A 25821-nucleotide genomic window follows, 5' to 3' on the forward strand; every position below is an offset into this window, starting at 1 on the left:
TGCATTCTACCACAACCCCCAAAGGACCTCACTTTTAGCTATAATGGGTCCTTACCTTTGCTTCTTTCCACACATGGCCCCTATACCTTAGGAAGGAAGGATGACAAGGCTTTCTGTGCCCTTCTGTAGTGACAGTTGCTCTCCTTCCTGACCACATCCCTGCAAGAAGTATTCTCTCTGGCCTTATCTGTACACAGTGCAAATGTATACATGTCCACAGTAGTATGCATGCCTTTGTGAGGGCTTGTCCTTCACTCAGACCCCTTCTGCCTCTCCTTCCTCAGATTTGCCTCAAAGGAAGCATATTGATACGGTAGGGCCCAGGAACTCAGTTTTCCTATGCCACCAGAGTAGTACTCTTCCCAGGTTTTTTCCTGCCTAAGTCATGAGGCCTTAAAATATAAGGAAGATATCCTTAACTTTACTGCCAGCCCCAAACTACCAAATAATAGCATTAGGGTAAAACCCCGCCGAAGACTAGTGGAGCTATCAGCTTGCATTTTCAACAGACGTCCCAAATGACCTGCCCTAGACATCTGCCATGCAGGGAGTGCTCAGAGCCAGTTGCTGCTGTCAGCCTTATCAGCTTTACTACACAACTCAGGCAATCTCATCTTGAAGTACTAGAGAAGAATATCTCTGGGTTTCTTTTTCTGTGTGTGTGTGTGTGTGTGTCTGTGTGTCTGTGTGTGTCTGTGTCTGGGTGCACCCACCTGCACGTAAATACACAATAGCACACATGTCAAAGTCAAAGGGCAACTTACAGGAGGGGAGTCAATTCTCTCCTTCTGCGTAGGTCCCAGGAATTGAACACAGGTCATCATGCTTGGCAGCAAGTGCCTTTACACTCTGAGCCATCTTGATGGCCCATCTCTATGGTTTTCATACAATTGTGCACATGTTTTGTTGTTCTGGGTAAAACATGATGTCTTTCATAATCATGGACCACATTCTCTGTTGTGCTTCTGTCACAGCTCAGAGATTACTTCCTTTGTTTGGAAACACACGTTCCACTTACACCTTAGTCTCCTGAAATAGAGATCTCAGTCATCCAGAGGCCCTGGTTCTCATTGTCCTGATACCAGTCTTTAGGGAGATCAGGAGGGACCAAATAATTTAGTTGTGTTTCCAAGCATGCTTTTCCAAGGGCTGCCCTATTGCATTCCCCTGGCAGTTTTTTCCTTGTGTCCTTATGCACCCGTTCTTTCTCACATACTCATTCTCTCACATACTCACTTGCACTGTTGTATAGACTTGTTTATTTCACACTTGTTTGTCTCACTTTTCCTCACAAACACCTGCACTTTCACAACTGATCTTTCTCACAGTCTTTGGTAGTTTGAATGAGAATGACCCTCATAGGCTCATATATTTGAATGGTTCCCCAGATTGGTAGAAAGCTGTTTCAAAAGCTCACACCATTCATGTTTAGCTTTCTCTGTAGTTCAGGATGTAAACTCTTAGCTACTACTCAAGCTCCATGCCTGTCTGCCTGCTGCCATGCTCCCCATCATGATGGTCCTGGACTCTAAGCCTCTATAACTGTGATTCCCCCCTAAAGTGTTTCTTTTTATAGTAGCATTGGCCGTGGTCTCTCTTCACAGCAGTAGAAAAGTAATTAAGACCCCTACTCATTCTCTAGCATTCAGTTTCTCTCCCACTCATCCTTATACCTACACATAGACCGCTGTCACACTCATTCTTATACATTCCTCTCACACCCAGTCTCTTTCTCACACATGCTCAACTTCTGTCTTTTTCTCATACATCCTTTATTAGTTACTTTTCCTTTGGCTATGATAAAGTTACCCTGAAAAAAGCAACTTGGGAGAAAGGGTTTACTTCAGCTCGCAGTTTGAAGGTTTGGTCCATCGTGATGGAAAAGTCACAGCAGCAGGAGGCTGGTCACATCACCTCCACAGTATGGAAACAGCAAGAGTTGAGTGCTTTGTATTTAAATAGCCTTTCTCTTTTATTCAATTCAGCACTCTGGCCTGTGGAGTGATGCCACCACATTTAGGGCAATCTCCCCACCTCAAGTCACCTAATTGAGGTAATCCTTCATAGGCATTCCCAGATGTTTGTCTCCTAGGTAACTCCAGATCTGTCTAGTTAATAATCAGTACTAACCCTCACACATTCATCCTCTGTCATGCTGTTCTTTTATCCTTGATCCTCTCTCCACTTACTCATTTTTTCACATCCATTCTCTCTCACACTCATTCTCTCTCATACCCCCTTCTCCCCATGCACACTTTACTTTCTCACATTCCACTCTGTCACTCTTAATTTCTTTTTATGCACAAACTCATCTTCTGACACATTTATTTTTTCATTCTCATTCTCCTGCACAGACACACTTACATTCTTAACCTCCCTCCCTCCCTAACCCTAGTGCTTTGAATATCCTCATAGCCTGGGATCTTCCTTATTGGGGTACCTCAGCATTACCTTCTCCCTAACAGTTGTTCTCAGGACTTTAGGACTGCCTATTAGAAGTTCCTCAGTCATTTCAGTGAGACTCACTTGGGTGGAAGAAGCTCTGCATGTTACCTATAGTAATAGCAGATGTTGTCCAAAATAAGGATACAAAGGCTTAGAAGGAAGTGCAAGTTGGTAACATCATCTATAGAGATAGACTAAGGAGAAAGGGGGTGAAGCATACCAAAGGCAGGGGAGCAAGAGTAGCTTAAAACAGAAGCTATTCTTAAAAACCAAACACTTCCTCCTATGTGGGGCAAGTGAGAAGATCTTTTCACTTTGTCCTTCTATAATCTAGCTGTGAAGTCCCAAAGTTATGGATGAAATTACTCCATCTAGGGCTGAACTATCTATAAAACTCAAAGGCAGTTTTTCTCAATTCTGTAACTAACTATAAATTTGAATACCTACAATTAAGACTAGCTTTATACATAATTTTTTAAATGTCTATTTCTTTAGCTTCCTTTTTTAAGATTACACTCAAAGGCTTTTATGTTTGTGCGTTTTATGCTGTGTAAAACATGGAAACCTTTTTCTGCTTTTGGTGCCATTTAATTTTTTGTTTTGGTGGTAGAAAGACTTCTTTAAGACTACTATTAGTCTTCAGAGAGGTTTTTTTTCTCTAGGTGCCCATAAGCAAAGCATTTTAAGTGTTCTTTTATGGAGATTTTATTTGCCAGTTGTGTTTATATCACTTAAGTATTAACAACAGTGTTAAGTACTAACTGAAGTTAGTGTCAAGTACTAATACTCAAGTACTAACTGATGTTTGAGTGCTCTGTTAGGCCTTTACAGTCTTAAGTCATAGCTAGCTAAATATGAGCAGGTAGCCATCACATATGTCTGTTCAAACAGAAGCATACTTTTTTGCAGGTAGAGAAAGGAGAAGACAGAGTCTGTGTAGTTCAAACTGGCATCACACTTACTGTGTAGCCCAGGTTTGCCCTAAGTTGAAGCAATCATTCGCTTCCTAGGTACTGGGGATCTGATCCACATCTTCATATATGCTCTGCCACAGAGCTTCACTCCTGGCTCAGAGTCATACTTTCAAAAATAAAACAAGTCAACCATTAGATACTTTATAATGATATTTTATTATTTACAAAGTTAATAAGAGAGAGACTGAGTTGCTTTGTTGCCTAGACTGGCTCTGAACTTTTGGACTCAAGCAGTACTCCTGCTTCAGCCTCACAAGTAACTGAGATTCAAAGCACATTGCACTGGCCGTGATTTTTGTACAGCACATTTATCTATGTTGTAATAGATTTCTTGAACCAACTGTGGGCGTGTCTTCTACTCTGCTAGTCTTGCTGAGGAATAGCAGTGCATATGGGGAAAAGCTGAAGAACTGATGAATCATTGCATCTAGGCACAGAGTTCTTTTGAGTTACAATTTTGGTAAAATAAGTAGAATGTCAAAGCTGGTAATGGGAATAGTTTTCAGATTACTGCATAGAATAATGTGTAATATAAGGAGTTTGAAGATCAAAACTGGATGGAGAGTCTTGACTGTCCTGGAACTCACTCTGTAGACTAGGTTGGCTTTAAATCAGAGATCCACCTGCCTCCCATCTCCTCAGTGCTGGGATTAAAGGTATGGCCCCTCTGCCCAGCATTCTAGGTTTTCTAATAAAATCAGAATATTTTGCTGGGGTAGGGAGATCCTTCTCCTTTTAAGTGCTGAAGGGATTCTTTGACTATAATACTAGATGAAAGAGAAATAAAAATGAGCTTGTTAGTCATGGTGCTTATCAGTTCCCTGAGTGACTTCAAACATTGATGCAGAACCAGATGCTTGGGAGTTCATGTCTTTTCAAGTTTTATCGTCCTGGTCATGAAGGTGTCCCTCTACTCAGTGAAATCCTGTCTCAAAAAACAAACAAACAAAAGAACACCTGGACAACTACAGGGAAAGTTCTAAAAGGACATTATGTGCTACTGGTTGCCCTTCACAACCTGAAGGCAAGACCTTATTGCTGAAGAATGACTTACATCATAGAAAAGGGAGAAATTGAGGTGGTACCTAACTAGAAACTTTACCACTACTGGAAGGTACTATAAATGCTACCAGAGGAGAAAAATAATCATCCGTCTCACCTAGCTACAAACTGTAGGTAGAGTTTTCCTGCCTGGCCCACAGTCAGGGCAAATCTCTCTCACCTGCCAGTCCCACAGCCATCAGACCCGACCAAGTAAACACAGAGACTTGTATTGGTTTCAAACTGTATGGCCATGGCAGGCTTCTTGCTAACTGTTCTTTCAGCTTAAATTAATCCATTTTTATAAATCTATACCTTGCCACATGGCTCGTGGCTTACCGGCATCTTCACATGCTGTTTCTCATCGTGGCGGCTGGCAGTGTCTCTCCTCCCAGCTTCCTGTTCTCTCAATTTTCCTCTCTGTTAGTCCCGCCTATAACAAACCCTACCACCTACAACAGCAACCTGCCGGCACGATATGCTCGTTCAACAGTGGCACAAATTTATAGAGGTAACCAACCACTTTTTAGTTGGATTTAAGGTCTACTCCCTGAGATATAACTCACACCTGATACTGTTAATGTCCCCAAGAGCAAGAAACTAGTTGGATCATGGGATCTAGGGGCAAATCTGCTAATATTATTCTGCTAAATAAGTATAGCAATAAAATGACTCCTAATGACATAATGCTATATCCATAGGTCAGGGCATCACTCAACCTTCATCAGAGAAGCTTCCTACAGTAGATGTTAATTAACACAGAAACCGTAACTGGACAGTGTGCAGACAGTGAAGCCCTGAGTCCCAAACGCAGTGTCTATCAAACCCTTCCCTTCAAGGATCAGGCATCTATGGTGAAGAGTAGGTAGAAAATCTATCAGAGCCTGAGGTGGTGGATGATTCCACAGAAACAGCATCTTCCAGACACCACAGGGCTGATGCACATGTGAACTCTCAAAGACTATGGCAGCCCAGAGAAGAAGTGGACACAAAGTCCCACCCCAGTCAAGAAGCTGTTTGCAGTTGATATCTGCTGGGAGAGGGAAAATGAGTTTTCTTCAAAGGAATGACACTGGATGGATAACGCACACTCCAGGACAAGCCTCATGTCCTTTCTGTGTTTCATCTCCCTTTTCTCATGCTGGAAACAGTCATGAAGGGTTTTTTGAAATGTATTGCTTCTTCCCTTTAGCTTGGCTCTGTGTAGTTGCCCACTAACCTCCAGAAGGCTCTTGAGCAGTGTGGATTCTCTAGCTCTGTGTGTAATGGAGACTGTGCAGTTTCACTTAATATGCCCTCCACAAGTATAAAACACAAAGTACTTTATTGTGCACACAGTATCCATTTTGATAGAGAAAATCAGTATTTACAACCCATAGTTTTAACTGTTTAGGTCTACTTAATGGAATCCTAGCTAAATATGTAAGAATTTCTGAGATTATTATAAATATCCAATGAATAGATGGAACATGTTCTATTCATAGGAAAATACAAATTAAAAAATTCAAAGTAAAACACCATTGTTCAACTACCAACTGGACTCAGTTTTAATATCTGTTTTTGGCAACAGTGTGGAGAAATGATTCTGTTCCATACTTTTGATGGTAATAGAAATTTTAAAAAACTTTTTTTTTTTGGTAATAGAAATTTGAGTAGTAATTTTAGAGATCTTAGGTATTGATACTGAAAGTGAACATAATCCTTAGCATCATATCCCACTTTAAAATTTTTACTTAGGGTACTCCTATGTTTTCTTCTTGTACTGTGGTTCTTGGGGATTGAATTCAGGTCGTCAGACTTGTGTGGCAAGCACTTTCACCTTGGAGTTCCCTTGCTGACTGATCCCCGTTTTTTAATGTTAGTCTGTATGTGTCTATATGAGCGTATGTATTCATGCTGGGCGTGGTGGTGCACGTCTTTAATCCCTGCACTGTGGAGGCAGAGACAGGCTAGTCTCTGTGAGTCTAAGGTCAGCCTGGTTTTCATCGTAAATTCTAGGTCAGCCAAGGCTGCATAGTAAATTCTGTCTCAAGCAAATAAACAAACAACAGAAACAAACTAACAAGACAAAGGATATTCGCTGAATTGTTAACTTTATAATAAAGAAGAAATGGAAAAATATTCCAGGGATCCATCCATAGGAGGGAGTGTAAACAAATTGTTATATGTTTTTAGTAGGGAAAACTATGACATTATCAAAAAGTAAAAACTGGGGCAGGTCTTCATGTGCAGTGAAAGAAAGCTGTCTTAGATGTGTATACATTGGAAAAGGTGTATTGGGAAGAGGTTTGTATTTGCTGTGATACCTGGAAACATTATTGATGTTTAATATTTTTCCTCCTCTTTAAAAACAGCTTTTGGAGATTAACTGGACAGGACTGACGAATCTGCTGGACATCCCTGGACTGAAGTAAGTCTTGACGGTCTGGTTGCAGTGGCTGCTGTGCTCCGCCTTCCCTCACTGTCACTCTGGAAAGGGTGGGTCAGAATGGAACCTGGATGTGAAGTCTCTGACCAAAGCCCTGGAAGCTCCTCTCCATTCAGTAGCAGTCTAGTGGATGATAAACAAGGAAGTGGTCCTGTGACAGGCACCTGAGTCACCGAGTGTGCCCTCCGTGGGAGGGTTAGACGAGTCACTGTCTGTCTGTCTGAAATGGTAGATTGGGACAGCATGCAATCTGTCCTGCAAAACTTACTGTTTTTATTATTTTATTTGAAGGTTAAAATGCATGATTTATTAGTTATTATTTGCATTTGTTTCTAGGGGATATTTTGCTAATCTGTGGACTCTTATCCTTAAATAGCTTACAAATTCAATTCCAAAACTTTTGATTTCAGACTTTTTTTTTCCTATTTCTATATACTTGTTTATGCCTCTGAAATGACTGATAAAACAAAGTTTTGTTTCATTATCAGTAAAAAACAGCAGCTTTAATAATCTGAGACATAGTCACAAATAAAGTGGAGTGTGGTTTACCAGGTTAAGAAAAGTACTATTATTGTTAAAAGATCTATGGATAAGAAAGTATAACTTAACTGTGCCCTGGTTCTTTCCTCTTGGAATAGAAAGTATGTAAAATTTCCTGCTTCAAAAAAAATTTAAAAAATAAATAAGTAAATAGAAATCCAGGGAAAAAAAAGTACAACTTTAAAAGGTTTATTAATAAGTTCATTAGAATCTTGATTACAAACAAAATACTGTTTTTTTTTTTTAAAGATTTATTTATTTATTATGTATGCAGCATGTGTGCCTGCAGGCCAGAAGAGGGCACCAGATCTCGTTTACAGATGGTTGTGAGCCACCATGTGGTTGCTGGGAATTGAACTCAGGACCTCTGGAAGAGCAGTCAGTGCTCTTAACCTCTGAGCCATCTCTCCAGCCCCAAAATACTGTTTTAAATTGACACGAGTAAATTTTTTTTTTTATTTGTAGTGCTGGGGATTAAACTCAGGATTTTGTATTTGCTAAACTACATCATACCTCTGAGCTACACACCCAGCTCCCCAAATGATACTTTTTAAAATAATAATTCAGTGTGGAAACAACACCTTTAAAATTTAGTGCTGTCACTCAGCTGAGGCATAGATATTACACACCTGCTCTAAGATGACCACTGTTGTAGCACTTAGACATAGATGGGAATAGCATTCTCACAGCTTTTCTCAGAGCTTAAGCTGTGGCTGCCTTTGCAGCTCACAGAGCATTCTTTGTGAGATGTCAGGCTCAGGCAGGTGTTGAGGCCAAGTGATGTGGGCTCTTGATACAGTCTACATGCAGGTGAGTCCTAGATCTTGTCTTCAGTCAGATTGTATCTCGGACAGGTTCCTGTGGCTTTAACAGCCAGGTTTGAGTTCTGTATATGCCCTATGAAGAAAACAAGAAATGTTCAATCACTTGGACAACACACACACACACACACACACACACACACACACACACACAAAATGAATAATGTAGCTGTATCTCACATAAAGGGAGATCTTTCCCTGGAAATAACAGTGCTTGCTGGATTTTATTAGCCAGATGTAAGCAACAGGTATCTGCGAAGGTTAATGTAAGAGTGCTTCTTCTACCTTGTCTTTCTTCAGCATCATAGGAGGACTGAAATAAGGCTAAGTGATCATCTCTCTGCTCGCAAATGACACAGTATGAGCTCTATAAATGGCAGTGTGGCGTGGATGGATATGTCCTGCCCCTCACAAAACTGTAGCCAGTCTGAAACCATTTTATTCACTAAGGGTCTCTACACAATCATAGTAGACACACATGTGAACTTGTACATTTCATTTGCACACATAACTAGTTTCATTTTACTCAGTTATAATGTAAGCATATCCTTTACAGTAATATCTTCTAATAATGTGTAAATCTTATATGTAAGTATAAACTATATTATAGTATATTATATGTAGAATTAAATCATGAAATTGGTTCATGAATGTTTACTGTGTTATCCTCTATACTTTTATTTATGTTTGAAATGTTTATGTCAAAAAATAAATGTAAAGAAATGTATCTTAAGTCTATTATTAAATAGTATAAGAATATTTGAAAAGTTGTTCAGGAAATTATGGAATGGAGCTAGAATTTTATGTTGTATTACAAAAATAAATTCTGCCCCATAGTTACAACAGCAGTGTGGCTGAAGCATTAAAATATTACCTCTAAGTACTATTCTGGAAAAGTTAGAGAACTCCCACCCCATGCATGGGGTAGTATCGAGGCTGTGCATGTTTGTTGTTAAAGGTGACAGCAAGCATGTATATATATATAAATAACTGATTGTTTGTTGTTTTTCTCTCAACTAACAGTGGTTTATCTGATACTATCATTTTGGATATAATATCAAACTATCTGGTGCTTCCCAATCGAATCACTGTTCCTCTTGTCAGTGAAGTTCAAATAGCACAGTTGCGATTTCCCATACCAAAGGTAAGCGTGCATTTGTATTCACTAGAATTTAAACACATACTAGGACCTTTTTAAGTGCAGGGTGTTTTTTTGTTTTGTTTTGTTTTGAGATAGGGTTTCTCTGTGTAGCCCTGGCTGTCCTGGAACTAGTTCTGTAGACCAGGCTGACCTCGAACTCACTGAGATCCTCCTGCCACTGCCTCCCTAGTGCTGGGAATAAAGGTGTGTGCCACCACCTCCTGACCTAACCACAGGGTGTTAATCTTTAGACTTCCCTTGTCTTTCTGAACAGCTATCTTGCCATTTGTGTTAATACATTGGTAGCTGCTCTGCACTCCCTCAGAGATGTACTAGGGAGCATCTGACCCTAAGGCTGTCCAGAGACTTCAGGAGTTCTTACGCTTCAGTCATGCTCCTTCAGGGTACCAGTAGGGCTTAGTTCTACAAATGTAATCACAAGTTATAAGGGTAGCAGTGAATGTCAGGCAAAAGTTATCTCAGAAGGTATATGCTGTATTTGTTTTTATGGAGCTATAATCACTCTCAGCAACAAGTGGGATGAGACTGCTGGTACAATGAAAAGTCTGATATGATGATGTAGCTAAGTTTTCTCTCAGACATTGAATGTGATTATTTCTGGAGTTGCTTAATATTATAGGGTAACTGTCGTAGTCAGTAAAGTTAGTCTTGCTGTAAAGAGACACCATGACAACAACTCTTATAAAGGAAAGCATTTAATTGGGGCTGGCTTACAGTTCAGCGGTTTAATTATCAGCATGGCAGGAAGCTTGGCAGCACACAGGCAGAATTGGTGCTGGAGAAGGAGCTGAGAGCTCTACATCCTGATCCACAGGCAGTGGGAAGAGAGAGCTACTGGGACTGGTTTGGGCTTCTGAAACCTCAAAGCCTACCCCTAGTGACACATTTCCTCCAACAAGGCCACACCTTCTAATCCTTTCAAATAGTGCCATTCCCTAAGCATTTAAATCTATGAACCTATGGGAGCCATTCTTATTCAGACCACCCCAGTGACAGAAGAGGCACTGTGTAACAGCTGCACTGAACAGAGAGGAAAAAGCAGAACTCTTGAACTTGGAGATTTATGGCTGGGCCTTAGTTTCAGCTCCTATAAAATGCGGAACATAGAACTGGGTCATATGTCTATGGAGTCGCCTTGAGCAGACAAAACCACTGTAGGCAAAGGTGAGGCCTGGCTCTTGTCATTAGAGATGCAGCCATTTGTTGTGGATTCACAGAGGTCAAGGAAACAGTAGTACCATGGATTATCTACAGTAAGGAATAGTACTGATACATTCTATACATCCTTCTATACATTCTATACTAGAATGTGTACATTCTAGTTTGACTAAAACAGAAGGAGGTGAGGCGGTGCCATTTTAGTGGCTGTGTTGTCAGTTTTCTTTCCTGAAGCAGAGATAGCATTGCCTTGATGCCTTTTACTTTTTCTCAGATTTCAACAACACAAAAGTTAGTAAACATGCATGACCATATAGACACACGCAACACACACTGCCTGTATACCAACCCTTCTTTTTTTAACTTCTCTTTGATGCTGAGGCTTAAACCCAGGACCTATTTCCTCAGACGACTCCTTATACTTCTTTTAAGAAAGCACACTCCATTTAATTTGATGATAAGATTATATTGTTTGAATTCAACACGATACTCTATGTGTAAGAAAGGGAACTTGCCGGGCAGTAGTGGCGCACGCCTTTAATCCCAGCACTTGGGAGGCAGAGGTAGGCGGATCTCTGTGAGTTCGAGGCCAGCCCGGTCTACGGAGCGAGATCCAGGAGAGGCACAAAGCTACACAGAGAAACCCTGTCTCGAAAGAGAGAGAGAGAGAGAGAGGGAACTCATTTTCTAGGATACAGGTATCTCTTTTGTATATTAAGTACAATAAGCACTGGAGCCGGCCTAGATCTAGCTACCTTTGTTCTCTGAGCTTAAAGCCAATGTTGGGAAAAGAGGTGGCCACATTATCTCAGCTGTAGTCATATGAAACTACAGACAAGAATCTTATGGTGCTTTTAAAATGTATTCATCTATGAATGTATTTTAAAATGTATTCATCCGGACAAGCCAGGAATATTAATTAGCCTGTAATTTGGGGGTGAGAGTGGGGGCAGTTTCAAGACAAAGTTTCTCTATGTAGTTTTGGTGCCTGTCCTGGATCTCGCTCTGTAGACCAGGCTGGCCTCGAAGTCAGAGATCCACCTGGCTCTGCCTCCCGAGTGCTGGGATTAAAGGTGTGTGCCACTGCCGCCCGGCTAGCCTGTAATTTTTTACAGGAAGGAAGAGTATTATTACCTACCAAACTTTTATTTGCCATAAATGAAATGAGTATGTATTTTTCTCCTACAAATAGGAAAATTTTTGAGAACTTTTTATTTTTGATGAGCACTACATATTTCAATTTCTTCCTCTATAAAGTAGGATTAATGAGTATTTCATAGAATTGGTCTAAAAATTGAATGGCATGGTTGCTGAATAAGAAAAGCTTAGTAGCGGGTCTGATACACCATATCATGTTAGTTATTACCTACTTAGTCCCAGATTGTAAGTATTTTTGGTGAGCCTTGTGGCCTGTGTTAGTGGTTTCCTGGGAATAAGCATGTTTCTGCACTGGGACCTCTGCAGTCAGTGTTCCCCTATGGAGAATGCTCAAGCTCTCTGCAGGCAGCTGTGTGGCTCACTGCGTTCCTGCTGAGGAGTCCTCGCCCATGACAGTCCTACTATATAGAGGCATGACATACTGTTCTCCCTTAATGCTTGTTTTCTGCATTCTTGTCACAGCTGAGCTGGGTACACACTGTGTGTCTTCCATTCTCCATAGCAAATAGTCTAAGTGGTTTGCTGCTCTTTTCAGGGTGTCCTAAGGATTCATTTTATTGAAGCTCAGGATCTTCAGGGAAAAGACACCTATCTTAAAGGCCTTGTCAAGGGAAAATCAGACCCCTATGGAATTATCCGAGTGGGCAACCAAATCTTCCAGAGTAAGATCATCAAAGAGAACCTTAGTCCAAAGTGGAATGAGGTATATGAGGTAAGCAGTGGGGCCCAAACATGGTATCTCAGTAAGGGCACTAAAGTTTCATATCTGTCACACAAAAGTGTGGCTAACTTGGACCATTGTTTAAGTTTTTTTAATTTCCCATTTTTGGGAAATTTTCCACTTTTTATATATATATATATATTTTATGTTTTTTTGAGACAGGGTTTCTCTGTGGGGCTTTGCACCTTTCCTGGCTCTCGCTCTATAGACCAGGATGGCCTCGAACTCACAGAGATCCGCCTGCTCTGCCTCCCGAGTGCTGGGATTAAAGGCGTGTGCCACTACTGCCCTTTCACTTTATCTTCTAACACAAAACATTCTTTTTTTTTTTTTTTAGGTTTTTCAAGACAGTTTCTCTGTACCTTTGGAGCCTGTCCTGGAACTCTTTTTGTAGATCAGGCTGGCCTCGAACTCACAGAGCTCTACCGGTCTCTTTCTCCCGAGTGCTGGGATTAAAGGTGTGCACCACCACCGCCCAGCCACAAAACATTCTTTTTTTTTTTTTTGGTTTTTCGAGACAGGGTTTCTCTGTGTAGCTTTGCGCCTTTCCTGGAACTCACTTTGTAGCCCAGGCTGGCCTCGAACTCACAGAGATCCGCCTGGCTCTGCCTCCCGAGTGCTGGGATTAAAGGCGTGCGCCACCACCGCCCAGCCAAAAAACATTCTTATAATGTGAACAGATGAGATTTTTTTAAAAGCATTAGTCATATAAAGCTACCACAGTGATTAATGGCAATATATTTTCTTAATATAAGTTTTTCTGATTATAAAATATTACATGTGGTTAAAACACAAACATGAAAGTATACTGTTTTATACATTTTTTGTTTATCTGGCCATCTTTACATCTCAGTGGATAGATGATTGCATGGTTATTGGCTTTGTTTTTGTTGTATTTGTTTCCTTTTGCTTTGTTTTATTTTGTTTATGTTCATTTTTTCTCTGCGTTTTATTTCCTTTCCTTGAGATGTGATATATGTCTATCTCAGGCTGGCCTGCAATTCATGATCCTCGTGCTTCAGCCTCCCAAGTGCTGTGATTACAGGTGTGCACCACCATACCCAGCCAGGATCTCCCTGACTTTTAATAGCCATCCCCCTGAATTCTTTACCTGCAGAAGCCTGGGCTACTAAGTGCAGTACTATAGCAGTGCTGTTCAAGTGCAAGGTCAGTGTAGCCTTAAATAGCTGCATCCAAAATTGGCGGTTTTTAAAGGGCAGCGTTGTTTCGAGAACAGTAGTGCATTGTGCCTCTTTCTTGTCACTCTCTGTCCTCTGTCCCTGTCAGTCCCTTATTCTTTGAGTGGCTAAGTGGCTGATGGCTTTCCAAGGTTACCATCTGGATGGAGCCACTTGAGATCTTAGGGCTATTTCCTGCATCTTCACCTGGCCTTAGGCCTTAGACAGGCCTATAGGTGACTTCACACTGCCACCTTATTTGAGGGCCTTGTGCTTGGCCCACTGATAACCATGAAACATACCCAGCAGACTTGTTCTGTGGGCAAGTACTTTAGAATGGCCCAGTCATCAAGGAGTATGTGTGGTCTGACAGTAAGAAAGTACACTTTAAAAGTGCTGACTGCTAGAGAAAAGTACATGGTAATATCTGTTATAATCACCATACTTAGTACTTGACTGTGGTAGTAAACCGGCAGTAACTACCAACTGTTAATTTTCAGGCTTTAGTCTATGAGCACCCTGGACAAGAATTGGAGATTGAACTCTTTGATGAAGATCCAGACAAGGATGACTTCTTAGGAAGGTGAAGAAACAACTTGGGAACACCCTTCTAACCACTCTCACTGATGCAAGCTTCAAAATTCATTTACTTATGTACATATACATCTGAAATGGCCTCTACGTGTGCCGTTTATTTTACCAGATATTTTTTAGAACATTTTACTTCTAGAAAGACTCTGTTGTCCATTATAGCGACTGCAGCACTAGGGCTGATTCTACCAGCCAGTTAGACCATGCAGCTAGAGGGCCAGCCACTGTGTAGGAGGTCTAGAAATATTTCCTCCTGAGTTGTAAATGTGGGCTTAATTTTAAGCTTTCTCAGTTTGCTAGGGTATAGTCATTTACATTGTCCCCACATATTGGGACAGTAAATACTGATTTATTTACTTTAGTTGAAGAACTAATGTAGCTGTAAACAATGGGCTTTAAAAATACACATCTGAGGCCGAGAGATGGCTCAGTGGTTAGGAATGCCTGCTGCTCCTCCAGAGGACTGAGCTCAGTTCCTGGCACCCATGTCGGATGGCTCACAGCTGCATGACTCGAGCTCCGGGCCTTAACACATGCTTATAACCCTGGCACTGTGGAGACAAAGAGTGTGTCCCTGGCCTTATTAGGGCCAGCCTAGAATTACTCGGTGAATTCCACTCCAGGTTAGTGAGGTACCTGGTCTCAAGGAAACAGTACCATATCTTAAGAAAAATAAATGAGGTTGTCCTCTGGCCTCCTTGTCTGTGCTTTTGCATCTGCACACATAATGAATGCATACACACATCTACTACATGTCTATCTAATTAAGGTTATTTAAATGAGTTTATTGTTAGGGGGTGGTGGAGGATTAGATTATATTGGAGAAGTAAGTATAGCCTCGTGTGTCATGCTCTGACTTCAGAATCTCTAAGACCCGTGTGTTGTGTTGTAACTTCAGAATCTGTGACTGTGTACACAGCTTAAGTAGGACCAGGAACATGATCAAATCAAATGCTGTGTAAGCATGTAGATGGGAGGTCAGTAAAGCAACTAGGAGCATGTTGTCATTGACTAGGGCTGAGAGCAGACTGATTAGGAGATATGTTCAGAAGTACAAGTAGAATAATCCCTTCTTCACATTCCCGTGGAAGTAGTGCCATGGTTGAATTAGAGTAGGATTGTTTGTGGTAATAAAGCCTACTCTCAGACCTGCTTATGGACATGATACAGTGTGGACTTATAATTCATTATGCAAATAACTGAATCCACAGTGATGACTGTGCACCAAGGGATAACATGTAAAAACCCATTAGCTACCCAGGCACGGTGGTGCACACCTTTAACCCCAGTACTTGGGAAGCAAAGGTAGGCAGATCTCTGTGAGTTCAAAGCCAGCCTGATCTACATAGTGAAACCCTGTCTCAAAAATAAAAAATCAGCTAGGGCTGGGGAGTTTAGTGTAAAGCACTTGCTGCGAAAGCGTGAGAATCAGAATTCAGACCCAGAAACCACAGAAATGCCAGAGGAGCGTGGGTAGCAGTTGTCTGTAATTCTAGCACTTGGACGACAGAGACTGGGCATGCCCAGAACAAGCTGACTAGTTACACTAGTCCTGTCAGGCTCTGAGTTCAATTGAAAGATACTTTCTTGATGCATGAGGTGAAGAGTAACTGAGGAAGACTCCTGATGTTGGCCTCAGTCCTGCACATGTGCTCACACATGTGCGCGCGCGCACACATACACACACACACACACACACACACACACACACACACACACACACACAGTCAGTTCTGGCCTAGTTGCATGTGCTCAATATTTTGACCACAAAAATTCAATCCTTTTCTTTCTTACTTGCCTTTTGATTTTCTTGGGCATATATTATAGAAAGCCTTGAGGAAAGCAGCTTATTTTCTGGTAAATTATGTAGCATATTTTGCATTTCTAGAGTTCTTTTCCATACATAATACTCAAGGTATTTCAGTTGGAAGAAGTGTGTTTCTGTGTTCTAAAATTTTTTTATTGATTTATTCTTATAGTCTTATGATTGATCTTATTGAAGTCGAGAAAGAGCGCCTTCTAGACGAAGTAAGTTTTCTCTGATTTTAGCCCACTTAAGGAACACTGTAAGTACCTCTTGTATGCCAGAGTCACTGTGGCCCACTGCTGTTGCCCACCTACCCAGTGTGAGAGTCCTAGCTGCTGATATAGAAACAGTATTTGCTTCACAAACATTTGACATGTAAGGATATAACTCAATAGTAGGATGCTTGCTTAACATGTTGCAAAGCCCTGGGTGAGGAATTGTGGGTGAGCACAAAATGTAAAACTGACTTTATTATAGACAGACTGTAATACCTTGGAGGCATTAGGGCAGAGATGTGTAAGAAGCTCACAGAAATGAAATTTTCACTGTAGTTGGAGTGAATAGCAGAGACGCACAGTGCTGTCAGAATGTAAATGAACTAATAATTTGCAGCAAGAAGACATTACTTCAAACAGGGAGAGTGATCCATAATTCTATAAAAATAAAATAGAAACATAAAGGAAAACAGTACAGTAGCTTCCAAAAGATCAGAAGATGGGTGAGACTTGGGTAAGAGAAGCCTAATTAACCAAATCAGTGTTGGGACTTTGCTGCTTTCACAGCAGCACTCATTCCCTCCAGGAGTGCTTGTCATCCATTTCAGAGTGTTTCTTGTACATCTGCTGGGTGCCAGTCACTGAGCACAGTGGTGAACAGGATAGATGGAATCCTGCCTTGTGGCAGTTCCTTTTCAACACTGAGTGTTTGATGACACAAACTTGCACTGTTCTATTCATTGATGTACAGTTATGAGTAAGAACAAGTGTCTTAGCTTGTTTGATTCTGCCATTCAGTATTTGGGAATTAGTGTTATCCTCTGTTGGCCTCTAAATTCTGTGTGAGTCCATATACAGAAGCCTTGTTAGTGCTAGACAGTACTGGAACACTTGAACTTGTATGTGATAAGGGCTTTGTTAGGGCAGATGGATCTCTGAGGCTGGTCTCTGGCTAGCCCTGGCTCTTAGAGCATGAGGCATAAATTAATAAGTGCACTCCTTCAGTGCCAGTTAAGAATTGGTGGTGCCACAGTGTCAATGAGCAATTTGAAACATTTTTAGATGGGGTTTAATTAGAATCTTTTATTCAGAAACACTTTTGCTGAACTTAAACACTTTCTCTTCAGTGGTTCACTCTGGACGAGGTTCCAAAAGGAAAGCTGCATTTGAAGTTAGAGTGGCTCACACTGCTGCCAGATGCGGCAAACCTGGACAAGGTGCTGTGCGGTATCTTCTCTTCATGACCACCTACTCCTGATTGTTAGGACCAGTCTCTCTGAGTGTGTCGGTACTTGTTCAAAAAAATTATACCAGTAATTTTGATTATTATGCCACAAGTCACCACAGTAGTGAAGAGGAATGAAAGTATAGAAAATACTATTTATAGGTCATTATTCTTGTTCTGAGACCTTTAATTTTGTCCTTGCTTTAGCATGGGGATTTGGGGGGCCACATGTCCTCCTGGTGCTTCATTTTAATTGATTTGCGTGGAATAGTGGTCTTGTCATTTGGGAGACATCAGTTCAGTTCTTCTGCTGTGTTTATAGATTATTTCTTCCTTTCATTTTCCCGAGCACAGTCAAAACAGTGTGCACTCCAGTAGACACACACCCACTGATACTTTTTTCTCACCTTGCAGGTTCTGGCAGACATCAGAGCTGACAAGGATCAAGCTAATGATGGTCTTTCATCTGCACTGCTGATCTTGTATTTGGATTCTGCAAGGAACCTTCCGGTAGGTAGTACAGAGCTAACTCCTGGGAGTGCTTTCCTAACTTGGAAACTACTACTTTGTTCAGCCACAGTGCATCACCTAATCTTGTGTGTCAGACACAGAGAGGCACAAGGTAGCATTTGCTTTGCACACGTGTATTTATATCTAATTATTATGGCCTAGTTGCCTCAAGGTGAAAATTGTCTCCTCTTAGAAAGGGGAATAAATGAAGCAGCCCTGATCACAAACCCTAAATGTGTCTTAGCTGTAGCATAGCAGTTTGTGAGCTGTGACTGTCCTCAGGGTTTAAGGTGGAGCATGATTGATGCCACCAGGTAGGTGTCCTGACCTTCGGGCACCTGGGACACTTGCAAGTGAACAAAGACACAAACAGTGCCAGATCATAATAGTTAGCCTAAAAGCCTGTTTATTTGCTCGCTTTAGACCGTTTTGGTTTTATGGGGGAAAGTATAAAGTAATCCGATCATTTAGGGATAGTGGATCTTCCACTGTCCTGCTGTAAACCCCAATAGGTAAAGTAATGTTGTCCTCATATAAATGTTACGTTGTTCGGTAACTTTTTGGGTGCCAGTGTGCTTGGATACTAGGGCATTCTCTATGTCATTGTGTCAGCAGCCAGTTTTGTTGAAAGAAAGATCACTGTCACAGGGATTTTACCCACCAAGATTGTTCATTGCATAATTCTCCCTTCCTAGTAAAAGCTCAGTCACATAAGTGCATTTGTGAACAAAAGCAAAGAAGTATTTCACTTACCCTTTTCCACAGTCTTTCTTGGACTTTTATCCTGATGGTTTGTGAAATTGCATCATTTAGCACCTTTTAGTTTTTGAAAATTGTATATTTACTTGAGCTTTGTGAACAGAAAGGAAATAAATATTCTTTGTGCGTTAATACAGTTTATTTCAACTTAACAACTGAAATATGATTGAGCATTTTGTAATAGGAATATATAGTTGTCTCTTTGCCAATACCATACCCTTTCTTTTAATGAAGGTTCCTTGTCTAATTTTTAACTACTTAAGTTCTTATATTTTTTCTTGAAGAGAAATCTTTTGACCAGTCTTTCCACCTAAAGTCGGTGACTTTATCTATTTTTATTTCTGTTTGGGAATATCTACTTCATTATTATTTAGCCTTTCAATATAATTCCTTACACAGTAGGGCTTTTTGCCTTTGACCACAATAAAGTTTGTTATAAAATGCCTGATAGAAGTTTGTGAGGCTACCAAGATGGCTCGGTGTGTAAAAGGCACTCACTGCCAAACCTGGCCACCTGTGTTCAATTTCCAAACACACATGATGGGAGACAAGAACTGACTCCTTTGGGTTGTCCTCTGACCTCCACAGGCATGCCCTGGCAAGCCCCATACCCAAATAAATGTGAAAACAAAATTGTATAAAAGAAGTGAATAAGCTTCATAGTTTAGATGTAGAAAATAGTGATGGTTTAAATGGGGAAGAGGGCCTGGGCTTTTCTGTGGAGCTGTGTGCTCTGTCACATCGATTTGAAATTCAGATGATGTCACATAATCTCCAGAGACAGGGGCTGCACTGCTCTTCTATTCCAAGGGTACCTTGCTCACAGTGTGCCACGGCTCATCAGAGGCAAAGGGTCCACAGAGCCATCCTTGCTGTTTGTGGTGTTAATCGGGAGGCTTTGTTGGCCAGTCCCTGTGTGTCCTGGGACCCTCTGACTCTCTGCACCGTTTATTTGTGCTTCTGGTGTGTGCCCACTGACCACAACCCAGCATTCTTTGCTTTCTCTTCCTGTCTCCACTTTCCTAAGAGTATCTACGAGGGAAACTTTGGGTGTGGCTACTTAAAAGAGAGGCGAGCGTCGGGACTAGTGTTTTGTGAGAATACTACCTCAGTCTATAGAGCACTATTTGTGAGTCCTCCAGCTCCTTCTTCTGTGTTCAGTGAAGACTGCCCAAGTGTGGTCTGGAACTTCTGTGCAGTCTGCTCATTGGAATGATGCGCATGCTATTTTCATTTTCTTGCATGACTTCAGTTACCATGTCTTCATTTTATGTTGGTTTTGTCAAATGTGACTCTTCTGTGATGTTGGGAGTACATCTGACATGAGATGAACTAACCTGAACTAACTCTACTGCTGCTGGTCCAAAAAGTGTTATAACGAGTCCTCTGAGGGAAAAACAAAGCTGTAAAGTTTAAAGTTGATTTGGGGTTCATTGTTGGGAAGAGACATATAAACATTGCTGTAACTTTCACAAAACGTTCCTAAGTCTACTTTTTCCCTCTCACCAAGGAGAGCAGCATTAGAACTTGGGCTGTCTTCCAGTCCATACCACCCAGTCCTCTCTGTCCCTCGTTGTGGTCACAGGAAACCAGACGTTCACCCCATCTCTGTGAGAGCCTGCTTCTGCCACATAGCCTAGCCAGAGCCTCTGGAGGAAAAGAAACCTACAGCAGGTTCATGGTTGATTTCTTTTCAGGAACTTAAAAAGAGTTCCCTGAAGTAAATATTTGGGAATTTTATTTTGATTTCATCACATTTGCTCCCATAGCCTGTCTGGTGCTTCCTCTCCTAGTGCTATTCAGGGTACTCTGGTGGCTGCTGGGTTCATTTCCTCTGGGGTCATAGAAAGCTACACTTAAGACCTACTAGTCTACTAATTAGTGTAGAAAATCACCTTTCAGATTTGTATTATAATTAGTTAGATTTCTAAAGACCACTTATTCCTTGAATCTAATAGTGGCAGGGCTTTGCTCTTTTGCAGTTTCCAATTCTGTTTACAAAGGCTTTCCACGTGTGTCCTCAGTTTATTCTTCTAATGAGGGGCTGTGGGGTAACATACTTAAAAATAGGTATTTAGCCCTTTTTATAGACAAGAAAAATCAGTACCCTGAAGGATAGGCAAGTTACACTAGTAAATAAGCAGGACCTTGGGGCTGGAGAGATGGCTCAGAGGTTAAGAGCACTGGCTGCTCTTCCAAAGGTCCTGAGTTCAATTCCCAGCACCCACATGGTGGCTCACAACCATCTATGATGAAATCTGGTGCCCTCTTCTGGTGTGCAGACTTACATGCAGGCAGAATTGTGTACATAATAATTAAATAAATCTTTAAAAAATATATATATAAAAAAAAAAATAAGCAGGACCTTGATGTCCCTAACTCTGCACTCACAGCTGCTTAGGGCCTTTTGAAAAGTCAAAAGGAAGCTGGTGTGGAGGGGTGTCCCCCTGTAACCCTTGCATTGTAGAGGTTAAGGCAGGAACATTTGTTTCAGTGTTATGACCCTGTCTCAAGTACATACCATCACTTTAGAAAATGCTTTGTGCTTTTGTTTCTTAGGTAAAATGTCATCACAAACTCATAAGTGACAAAGCCACTCTGGGTAATTTTGCCAATCTGTCTCCAGTAACCTTTCTAGGTCTCTTTTCTCAATTTTCAACTGCTTCCTTTTGCAGAAAGAAAATACTTTTGAGTCGGATTCTTGAGTTGCTTTGTAGTTCTGACATCAGTGGCCAGACTCAGAATTCATTTCCTTCATTGTCCAAGTCACATTGAGCTTTATGATTAGGATGTGCACACCACATAAAATGGAATGTACTTCTTTGCAGTACAAGTATATACTTACTTTTTACTTACTGGTTTCTAGTGGAAAATCAAATCAACTTTCTCAGTCTTTCCTACAGGAAAAGCTTTTTTTATAAATAGCTGCAGTCCATGGCTTTTTTTACTTCCCACCTATTCAGAGCACCTTCAGTTTCCATTCCATTATTTTCTTCTATACTAGAAATGATTTCTTTTTAATGTAGACTCTTAGAATTTTTCCCTCCTCCAGCTTCAGCTTGACTATGTTCTCTGACTTTGGCATCCAGCATTAGAATATTAGGCTTACTTGGTAGCTCATGTGTGTTGAGCACTTTGCAGTAGCCACATAGACTGTAAGGGGTCTACTTGTACCTCATTTATCCGTATTATCATTATAGGCATTTCACAGATAGAAAATAAAAATAACACAAAGGGCATAAGTGACTGAGACCTCACCGCTGTAGAATGTTCACTGCTCAGATGCTCTTAATTCTGTACTGGAGGTGATCTGAGAGGAGTGGTATGTTCATAGTTCTTACCTTACATGTATGAACATAACCATGAAATAGCTACCACTGAGCAGACCCTTAGGGACAAAAATACCTTTTACAGGGAATTTTAGCTTATGTTTGTTTGAGACAGGGTCTCATATATCCCAGGCTATCCTGAACCACTTTATATAGCTGAGGATAACCACTGAACTTGTGATCATCCTGCCTCTACTTCCAAGTGCTGGGGTCATAGGTATGGACCACAATTTTAAGTTTATGAAGTGCTGGGGTCTGAACCCAGAGCTTCCTACATACTAGGCAGATACTCTCAAGTGACCTATATCCCTAGCGCATGGTTCTTGATGGGAAAAAAAAAAAAGGACAGGTGACACTGTCTCCAATGATTGAAAGGCCTGGGAGTACATGGTACATGGGCCTGACTTCTGAACCTTACACCTGGACACCTGACCCAAGTATTTCAGTGACTAGTCTTCTCACCTGCATGCCATGCCGTTTTCTGTGACCTCACACAGCTGTTCTTGCATTCCTGATTCACACTGCCACTGTTCTCTTTGTTTCTCAATAATTGATGCATGTTAGAATAACGAGTGCATTGGGTTCAGCTGTTTCTAGCCAGTGTGCTCTTCAGGAAAGGCCCTTGTCACATCTGGAGAACATCAACCAGGCTCCCTCTGAACCAAAAGGCATTGTTGCAACTCCTTAGGGAATACCTTGTCTGGGTTTCATCCAGAGATAGAGGCAGTAGGTTCTGAGTCTTTAGAGGGCCCTGTAGGCTGTATGAATCGTCTAGATTTAGACCCACCTAGTATCGCTGGAGCCTGGGTAGGTTCTTTACCTTCTCACCTGCCTCCTACCATGGAGGAGAATTGGATGCTATTTCTCCATCTTCTTTCATACATCTTCTGTTTAATAAAACATTAAGAAAAAATTTAATTAAGAATCAAATTCAATATGCCATTTTAAATTAATTAAAATTAAAATGACAAAAACCTTTAACCTCAAATGTTAATTCTGGAAGTTTCCAAAACAAAACAAATTGTCCATTTGAGAATGAGCAAACAACTAACTGAAAAAAATTCAGTCAGGAAGATATATATACCCTATAACAGTAGAATGTATTTAAATCCAGGAGGAACTCTTAAAATGGCCTTGTTGGCCTGTACTTCCATACCTGGGAAGGATGGCGAGTCCAGGAGTTCAGAGAGATAGGCTCCATCTCTGGATGATGCTATACCAAGAAAGCAGGTCTTAGAAGGCACAGCAGTGGTGTGGGCCGCTGTAGGTGGGACCAGCTCCAGCAGTGTGGACAGAATGGTCACTGCTGTGCTTCACATTAAACCTCTAATTGCAGGTGACACTGGGGTTTCAGGCAACGGATAGTAAGCAGAGCCTTTCCTAAGTCACACTCTTGTTTTCTGCAAACAGTAAAGTCAGGTGGAGAAGTCAAGTGTCACTGAAGATGTGGAAATGTGTCGTGATATTTTAGATTGTCAGTCACTCCAACGTAAAAATCTTGAGCATAAAGGCAAATTTGGCAGTTTGTATGATTTTTGGTCTGGTTTAAGTATTCATTTATTCTCATGAATTTTGGTGTCATTAACCTTACATAAACTCCTCATTGCATGTCTTATTAACCCTTGGTGTGTTCATTTTCTTCTGACCTGAAAGAGTAACCCCTTAGACTTTAACCCCGGTGTCTTGAAGAAGTCTGCAGTTCAGAGAGCTTTAAAGGTAAACAAAGTGTTCCCTGGAGGCTGCAGTGCTAATCAGACATATTGAAAGAGACGGTACTTTGGCTTTCTTAAGTGTGTGGGCAGGTCACCTCCCACCCTAGTTAATAATTGATTGCCCAGTAGAAGAGATCCGACTTCTGTTATCCAAGAATTTGTATTTAGAAGAAATAACATAACCAAATAAATTTAAAAGTTCCAATATGAAGTTTTAGATTTCATTCTGTCTCTTAAAGCCATTGAAATATTGTGCTTTGTTTGAATTTGAATTTGTGAATGGCAATCTAAAAGTTCTATTTGAAATCTTGACCAGAATTTCATATTGTGATTTAAAGATGCACCTTGCAAACTGTTGAGTGCATACTTAAGGAATTGCCTCTTCCAATATGTTGAGTAGGGCCTCACTGAATCAACCTCATGGCTTTGGTGCTGTGGGCTTGGGTGATAGATCTTTCCAGAAAGTTCAAATTTTATCAAATGAGGTATTATTGAAAACTAAGCTCCACTTCTCATCATGACAAAAGCTTGCGTTCTTTGGCTAAATTGTTAAGTTTTGTTTCTTAATTCATCTTAATTGCAGTGAGAGGCAGGGGCATTTTAAATATAATTCTTAAGAAATTTCCAAAGAAATAGGAATACTTTATTCAGTTTCATCTAGCAAAATAAGACCCAGAATTAATCCATTAGTCCAAAAATGAAGGAGAATGTCAGTGACTTTTCTATATCATATTTGTAAACCTTACTATGACCTGTACTAAGGAGATATGGTGTAGTTTTAGTAGGGCATCATACCCTGAGAATGATGTTCGTAACCTGCTGAAACAACTATGCAGCATAGTGGTAACCTATAGCAACTTAGGAAAGGGCCTGTAGCAACACTCTTTGCTCACCATTCTTCTGCTGTCTTGTTGGCCAGAAGTCAGGAAGGAAGGCTCTGAAGTCAGGTTGCTCATCGTTGTGATTCAAAGAGAATATTTAATCCATCCTGCTTACAGGGTGGAAGTAATATCTTCTCCATTGGATTAGTAAGTAAATTAAAATATTACATATAAAAGTACACAGTAGGTAGGTAAATAGATGTGCTATAATTATCTGGTTTAACACATTAGCTCATTTAAGCCTAACAACAAGTCCTATAACTGGTATTGTGCCTCTTTTGTAGACATGGAACCTGAGGCTCAGATTAATGAAGCAAAGGTCTCAGTAGTGAAGAATTAAGGAGATGTCTGTCATGGTAGAAAATTTAGTGAATAGTTTAAAAACCTTATTTATATAATCTAAAACATCATGTGTGCTAAGGCACACCCTTATTCTATAAACCACTAAACAAATTGTGAAAGTGCCAGCTAAGCTTTGATTTGTTTTATATTTACTGAAATTTTAGACTTAGAATAAGTAGATTTTAGTGTGTCATTCACATACATACATCAGTGCACAAACTTTTTAAGGCAATGACAACTGAAAATTGTTCAGAGGCAGGTTTCTAGTGTTATGTTATAAACTTCATTCTATTTTTAAAACTACTAGAAAGAAGGGTACCTTAAAATTGTAGGTGCATTAAATCCTTAAAACTGAATGGCCCCATTTTCACAGATACAGGCTTAATATTAGTTAGAAATAAACTCAACTCTTACATCAAAGACCCAAGGTAGATGTGACTTCAATCAGTCTGATTATATGCCCTACAGCTGTAGTTTGAACCTCATAGATAAGAATGGGCAAGGCATGCCCTCCTTGAAAGTCAAGAGTTTCTTAGCTAGCCAGAAGGGAGAGGTGAAGGTGGCATCCTTCTTCCCAGAGGACTTACACTCAGCTCAGATTTAGGAATCCTAATATCAAAGAAAGGAAATGAGTTTAGGGAAAATCAGTTGGCTTTGATATTTTTAACGGTATTTATTTCATTTTGCAGAACTCATTCACATCAAAAAGATGAACCAGGAAATAGATTATCACAGTAGGTTTGGGTTAGTCATATTTTTTGAATAATCAAATGATTTTGACACCTATTTCTGTCATTACTGTAGTGTTGAGGATTGACTCTAAA

General features: G+C 40.6%; 1 protein-coding gene across 4 annotated transcripts in view; it reads left to right on the plus strand.

The window, feature by feature from the left end:
• The window catches only part of Esyt2 (extended synaptotagmin 2), an 88403-nt gene that overhangs the window by 47633 nt on the left and 14949 nt on the right, over window positions 1-25821 (plus strand). The window contains exons 7-15 of one of the 4 annotated variants that reach the window (XM_052739182.1): window positions 6815-6870; window positions 9273-9393; window positions 12263-12439; window positions 14127-14209; window positions 16197-16245; window positions 17367-17456; window positions 17879-17974; window positions 19761-19862; window positions 23716-23778. In XM_052739182.1, coding sequence (XP_052595142.1) covers window positions 6815-6870; window positions 9273-9393; window positions 12263-12439; window positions 14127-14209; window positions 16197-16245; window positions 17367-17456; window positions 17879-17974; window positions 19761-19862; window positions 23716-23778 — 837 coding nt within the window. The remainder of the gene's footprint in view (window positions 1-6814; window positions 6871-9272; window positions 9394-12262; window positions 12440-14126; window positions 14210-16196; window positions 16246-17366; window positions 17457-17878; window positions 17975-19760; window positions 19863-23715; window positions 23779-25821) is intronic. The other 3 variants (XM_052739183.1, XM_052739184.1, XM_052739185.1) reach the window with 3 other exon arrangements.

Source organism: Peromyscus californicus, unplaced genomic scaffold, assembly GCF_007827085.1.
Source record: "Peromyscus californicus insignis strain IS unplaced genomic scaffold, ASM782708v3 Scaffold_15__1_contigs__length_86483966, whole genome shotgun sequence".
Lineage (NCBI taxonomy): Eukaryota > Metazoa > Chordata > Mammalia > Rodentia > Cricetidae > Peromyscus > Peromyscus californicus.